General features: G+C 34.3%; 1 protein-coding gene across 1 annotated transcript; it reads right to left on the bottom strand.

Moving 5' to 3' along the window:
• Positions 1-322: 322 nt before the first annotated feature.
• On the bottom strand, positions 323-6,718 carry LOC127100845 (casein kinase 1-like protein 3). Its single transcript, XM_051038137.1, has 18 exons — positions 6,503-6,718; positions 6,364-6,404; positions 5,975-6,044; positions 5,722-5,870; positions 5,507-5,602; positions 5,330-5,400; positions 5,085-5,146; positions 4,938-5,001; positions 4,751-4,835; positions 4,524-4,650; positions 3,453-3,535; positions 3,256-3,313; positions 2,884-2,996; positions 2,514-2,744; positions 2,238-2,432; positions 1,624-1,717; positions 1,196-1,287; positions 323-1,096 (listed from the first exon to the last, which is right to left on the bottom strand). Exons 1-14 carry the CDS (start codon positions 6,576-6,578, stop codon positions 2,565-2,567), a joined length of 1,275 nt encoding a protein of 424 aa, XP_050894094.1. The 5' UTR covers positions 6,579-6,718; the 3' UTR covers positions 323-1,096; positions 1,196-1,287; positions 1,624-1,717; positions 2,238-2,432; positions 2,514-2,564.
• Positions 6,719-6,819: the final 101 nt, after the last annotated feature.

Below are 6,819 nucleotides of genomic sequence, written 5' to 3'. Positions count from 1 at the left end.
CAAGTAAGATAGATAGAAGTGTTCTAAGAGAAAGTATGTCATAGACTATTTTTTAAAGTTATTCTAATAGTCAAATATTTAATTTATATTCAGACTGCGCTAAATTCTTATTAGAGATCAGTGATTGAAATGTAAACGTTTTCTTTATTCAGAGAAAGAAATTCAAGTGCGGTTTCTTTCTATCAATTTTCTCCAGACTAAAATACAAAAGACTAAACTACAACAAAAGTGGAGTAGCTGGGAGAATAAATTATTGCTCAAGATATGAAATCTAGCTATCTTGAGATTTTGATCTATATAATTATTTTAGACATGTCCAATCAGGCACAAAACACAGATAATAAATCATGTTATTATGTAAAACATGGATTGAATAATAGAGAAATACATGGTGTCCAAAATAGTTTTCTGACCAACATTCATATCATAAACAACTCTTGTTTCAAGCTTGTCACCAAGTGCAAGTAGTTCTAAAGAAATTTGAAAAATCACAACTGCAAAACTTTCTTAAGCAATATCAGACACTCCAAGCTAATGAAACATCAAATGATCAAACTTAGGGCCAAATGTTAACTTCTCTAACATATTTAGAATGCATGCAGGGAATTGTAATTGTGAAACCTTCAATTTGAAATTGACACTGTGAATTCATTGTTTTGGTGCCACGATCAAAGATGTCAAATGAACAAACCTATATACGTACAAAGAGCTTTCAAAATTTCTGATTGGTGTTACCTTGCATGCTCTTGCAACAAGCAAAGACTATCAACTCATTCCTTGTCAATTGTTGCTGCAATTCAACCAAATGATCAATTTGGGGCAGAAAGAGAATCCAAAATTCTTGAATTAAAGCAACATAACTATGTAACTCCCTTTTCTCTAGTTGAAAACAATGACAATTTGCACAAACCATAGAAATCACAGAAATCTCCAATATGAATTATTCCTTGGTGCATTCTCATCCAGAGTGCTTAAACTGATTTGTTCATCAAAAGTAGCAGCATCAGGAGTACATTCCTGTAGATAGTGGCATCCATATGTGGCATTGTTGCCATTTTTCATCCTTCAGACAATATATTCAGTAGAAAAGGAGGTCCTGCAAAGGTAAAGATATGGACTGATACTGAGCATCACCAAATTTAGTTTACCAGTTAGTTATCAGACGAAAATGAAATATACATCAACTTATTCAAACCTTGAACCACACTTGAAACAAAACTAGATTCAATACTTTCATCCCTAGAATGAGATCACAAATTAACCTCGGCAAGGGTCAAATTGTGCAACCTACAAGTAAAGAAGTGCTTGTTTAGCATCAGAGTTATAATAAACACTTTAAACAAGCTGATAAAACATAAATAAGTACCTGTTCAGCATCAGTTATAATTAAAAAAACATAGAACAAGTTGATAAGATCAAAGACAAACTGAAAATTTCTTATCAATACAAATTTTGATCTATGCAGGACAGATTTTTTCTCATCTAATAAAAAACTTCAAGATTTCAGCCAACGTGATAAATTTCAAACGGTGAGATACAGATATTGATAATTAAATCAGCCCATCACCCAAATAACAGACAAGCATGAAATAGTGAGTGTGAATAGATGCCCCCAAGAACTACCTTTGAAAATTCATAAGAAACCATTATTTCAGTGACCTTTCAGCCATAATATTTGCCTGTGTATCAATATCAATATTATTTTATTTTGGATAACCTGGTCATTAACAAGAAAAAGTGCAAATTACCATCATGAGATGAGATAATGTGATCAAAGAAAACAAGTCTAAATGACAAGAATTTATATTTATGAAACTCAGTTTAGAGCTCACTCATCCTATGAAAAAAATTTATGCATGATTTCTAAACATGATATGTGTGATATAGAAGTGCAAGTGTACTGTTTCTAGTTCAGACAGCAAAAATGAACAAGTAAACGGAGAAACAACGCCTATCAAATAATGCGTTTAAATATTTCTAAAAAACACATTTACAATTCATAATATTGTTCCATCAATTTAAAATTTTTAACCAAGCTGTGTTGCCAATTATCATATGGTATAGGGATAATAATCTTCGGGTAACATAACAAGAAAAGGGGCTACTTCACACATTAATGTTACATGGAAACACGAATACACCATGCTCTGTGCCACATTTGACATCTATGTACAGCACCGACACTCAAGCCTAGATAGACCATATTTTGTACTTCATAATTGTTTGTAGTCAGTCACCTCAAATAGGGGCTATGCAAATTTGTCAACCATCCAGCACACCAGCACATTCACGGCGTCCATGTCAATGGATACATCACTTGAATATTCTTGACCAAACACTTGGGGAAAGATGCAAGCAAACCACGATGCATTTGCAGCTTCACATATGTATTCTAGGAATCTTCAGACGATTCAAGCCCGGAGATAGAAATACTACAGAATGCAAACAATAAAGGATCAGTGTAGTTACAAATAAAACTCAAGCAGCAAAAGGGACAAGACAACGGTGCGAACCAGAAATCTTTTAAAACACAGCATGTAGAAGAAAATGACCACACTTGACGTTCATTTGGAAGAAGATATGCGCTGCAGAGATGACATCCAGCTACTTGAAGGGCCGATTTTAATCCCTTGCTCATGTCGAGGGTTAGAAGGTTCGGCAGACAAGGCAGGATTCAAGGGGTTCCTTTTTGAAGTACCAGCAGGAGAATGCGAAGTAGAGGGCATATTTGCTTCTCCGAAAATCTACCAAAAAGAGAATAATTAGTAAATGCTAATCTATTTAGTTTTTACAAATAATGTTGGGCAACCACAGAACAATAACTTCAATATTGCATCACAGCCATCATGGGAAGAGTGCGTTTTCTAGGGCAAGCTGACTTACATTCTTGTCAAGAGGGTTATCAGAACTCAAGTTTCTACCAGTTGGTGATTTAAACTGAACTTTAACACCAGAACCAGTAGCGTTTCCTGATTTAATTCGTTCTTCACCGTGCCCTGAATATGCATTAAAAACTGACAATTAGGTCATAACACACAAGGTAATTGATTAAGTAGAAAACTAATTGTCATTCAATCCAATCCAAGACAAGACTTCGACACAAGGATTTAGCCAACCTTGCAGGTTGTCAACGAAAAATACTTTTGTCGCCTTTGCTATAAATTTGTGTAGCAACCAACACAAGTTATTTCTTGATGGGAATTTAGGAAACATCTAAAATTTATAATTAATATAACATACATAAGACACACAAACCTTGATGGTTATCAACATCCATTGGGATTGCACGATTGTTACTTGCCCCGGGAACTGGCTGTGATAAGACAATTTTAATATTGTCAGAAGCAGGGGAAGATTCTAGTTGTGAAATCATCATATTTACCCCACCCCCAAAAAAACTAAATGACAGAGAAAGATCAAAAGATAGGGACTCAAAAATCAAATATACTCACAGATAAGGAAGGTGGCACTCTTTGCTTCTGTGATTGCTGATACTTTAAAATGGTCCAATCAAAAATGAAATCAAACTCATAACCTGATATAAATAAAGGAAAAGTAGAGGGAGGAAAATTATATTTGGTGTAGCAATGAAAAATAAGAGGCCCTTTTGGCATGCTTGACTACTTGGTAAACAACAAAAGGATTCATGTGGATAAATTAAGTAGCACATATATATTAAATCAGAGTCCTCATTCTTGAAAAAATAAGGACTTCTCCTAATCTAATCTCCTCAATGTCCGGCTACATGACTTCTTTGACATCAAGGATATATTTTTTTATTCCTCTAACATACTATTCAAATTTAGACAATCTTGTTTTCACTTTTCGGTAACCAAAACCCAAACATTTTATATCTATACAATTAAACTTTAGTAGATTTAAGTTAGAAAGTTAAATCTTCGGGTGTATTTGAAATTTGTTTAGTTATAACTTGCTAGCTTACGCCCACTCATCTTTTAAAGTATAGGGTGTATTTGACAAATTTGTAGGTATTACTTACTAACTGCTAGTTACAAAGATTGTAGAATAATATCAACACATTACATAGTGTAATGTTTGTAAAGAGTAATACTGTGTATGCTGTGTATCTTCTGAAGAATCTAGCTAATGCCCTAAGTTATTCACTTTCATTGTATTTTTATTTGAAGAAACAAAATTCCCTCCACTTTGATCTCCAAGTGAGATACTTGTTGAAATCCAACTTTTTATGTATTAAAAAGGGAGTACTGTGCGTCGTACAATATTATGAAAATTTTAATATAAATCAGAAGAAAATATTTGAAATTTGTGAATTTGAAATTAAATAGTTATGAAGAGTTTAGACGTTAAGAACCAAAAAAAAATCTGAGTGACTAAATTATATAAGGAGCCCCATGACGCATTGAAAGGAAAATTAGATTAGAAGAGTCAAATTTTATAAAGATTAATAATAATGTCCATGCCTACAAAAAAAATTGCAAAGGCATTCAAATAAAATGGTGCAATTCATTTTTTATATCATTTGAAAAATGAAAAACAATCACCTTCCTGGGCAAATAGGTCTCTAAATAGGCGCTTCAAGAATCCATAATCAGGCCGTTGATCAAACGTCAACGAGTGGCAGTAATGGAAGTATGAAGCAAACTCTACGGGATGAGATTTGCATAGTACCTTTTGGAAAGGAAAAATAAAAAATAAGTATGCCAGTTATTTAGTTTTATTCCGGGTGGCCAATGTGCTTCACAGTACATATATATGCTTTAATACTAACCTCGATAGGAGTTGATACCTTCTTCTGACATATCTTATCATACTTCTGTTTCTTTGTTGCAGCCCTTAAACCTTGCCAAGGAAGGCTAAACAAAAAATATTTAGGAGAGTTCATTATATAGTCACCAGAGATGATATGTTATGGACAAAATACTTAAGGAAAGATCGGGTGGAACAGAATGTCATACCTTCCTCTAAGGAAGTACAGAAGTACATATCCTAGTGATTCCAAATCATCCCGTCTACTTTGCTCTAAAAATAATATAGCAAATGAAAATGTGTAAATATTTATTCAAGGATGAAGGGTTAATATCTTCTTCTAACTTCAGACTTACCAATCCCAAGATGAGTATTGCAACTGGCATATCGAGCAGTCCCTGTTAAGTTTTTGTTCTCCCTGTCAGTTACACTTGTTAGTAATAATCCAGGCATTTTCAAGGGAAAAAAGACAGAAGGGGTGCAAAAACTGATTAAGGTGGTGGGAATGTGAAAAATAACTCATAATCAGATGAGTGCAATTTACAAGATATAAATGTTGAAAATAAAATGAATGAACTAAAAATGGTTACTGAAGAACTACCTGTAAGGAATGTGGCGATTGCTCGTGGAATCCCGATACCGTTTTGCCAACCCAAAATCGATTATGTAAACCTAACAAGAACAACACAATTACACACACTAGTGGAACCTCAAAAAGTAGCAACAAATAGTTGATGGAGGGGCAAGGCCAACTAGCTAGCAATAAAAAGACTGTTACCTGGTTGGCTTTCCGACCAAGTCCCATGAGGAAGTTATCCGGTTTAATATCCCTATGTAAATATCCTTTAGAGTGCACATATTCTATTCTAGTAATCTGCGCATAACAAATAGAAGAAAAAAAGAGAGAGAATTGAACGAATTAGTATCAAATATCATGAAACATATGAATTAAGCATATGTTTTGCTGAAAAACAGAGAAGCCAGACACCATACCATTTGATCAGCTAACAATAACACAGTCTTCAATGAGAACTTCCTTCCACAATACACAAAAAGATCTTCAAGACTAGGACCAAGCAAATCAATGGCAAGTATGTTATCCTCCCCATCAACGCCAAACCATTTTATGCTTGGAATGCCACCTGCAACAAGAAATCCAAAATCTCAACCTCATGACTCACACTCACACCTCTACCTCCATAAAACCACAAATAAAAACAAAAACTAAATAATGCAAAATGCATACTTCCTCCTTGAAGAACATTGTAGAGCTTTGCCTCATAAAGTAGTTGGGGATGCTTTGTTTTACTATTCTCCTGCAACATTCAAAAGAAAGAGTTAGCATAAAACAATCAAGTTAAGTTTCATTCCTCAAATTTGAGGCGCATGTAATAGAATGAATTAATTTGTTATGTTTCAATCCGTCTAATTATAAAAAAAACTAAAACAATGGAATGAAATATTTGTTCCATTCCGCTCCATTCTAGTTCATCAATCCAATCATAACCTAATTCTCAAAATAACGCATGCTGAATTGCTACTAATGCATATTAACGCCAAAATTCAAACATGTAAATTGAATTAGAAAATTAGAGTATAAGAAAACCCTAGCAAATACATGGAAGAGAAACTTACGATCTTGATAGCGACGATTTCAAAGGTATCAATATGCGTAGCTGCAGCAGCAAAAGAATTCATGAAAATACGATTAGAACAATAAACCTAAATTGAAGAATCGTTTTGAAATCAACAACGGAAGAAAGAAGAGGCTAACCAAGGTAGATTTCACCGAACGATCCACTTCCGATCTTGCGGCCGAGCTTGTAGTTGCCGCCAACGATACGCTCCATGCTTTTCTGTTACTTTTCTGCACCGAAAAATAGAAGAAAACAGAGTCACACACAACAGAAGAAGAAAGGCGTCGAGAGGCAAGGGCCTATTTGTCATTTGAAGTGTTACAAGGTTTCTTTCACTCGTTTTCATTATTACTGTTTGACTGCGGAAATGAAATCTGGATGGTCAAAAAGTAACTTGGATTTTCGGTAAAAGCCCAACTTAGATGAGCCCAAAGATGGAGGGTGCAAAAAGCAA

The sequence above is a fragment of the Lathyrus oleraceus genome, chromosome 7 (genome assembly GCF_024323335.1).
Source record: "Lathyrus oleraceus cultivar Zhongwan6 chromosome 7, CAAS_Psat_ZW6_1.0, whole genome shotgun sequence".
NCBI lineage: Eukaryota > Viridiplantae > Streptophyta > Magnoliopsida > Fabales > Fabaceae > Lathyrus > Lathyrus oleraceus.
The sequence above is the reverse complement of the archived record's forward strand: the minus strand, read 5'-3'. Positions and strand labels throughout refer to the sequence as shown.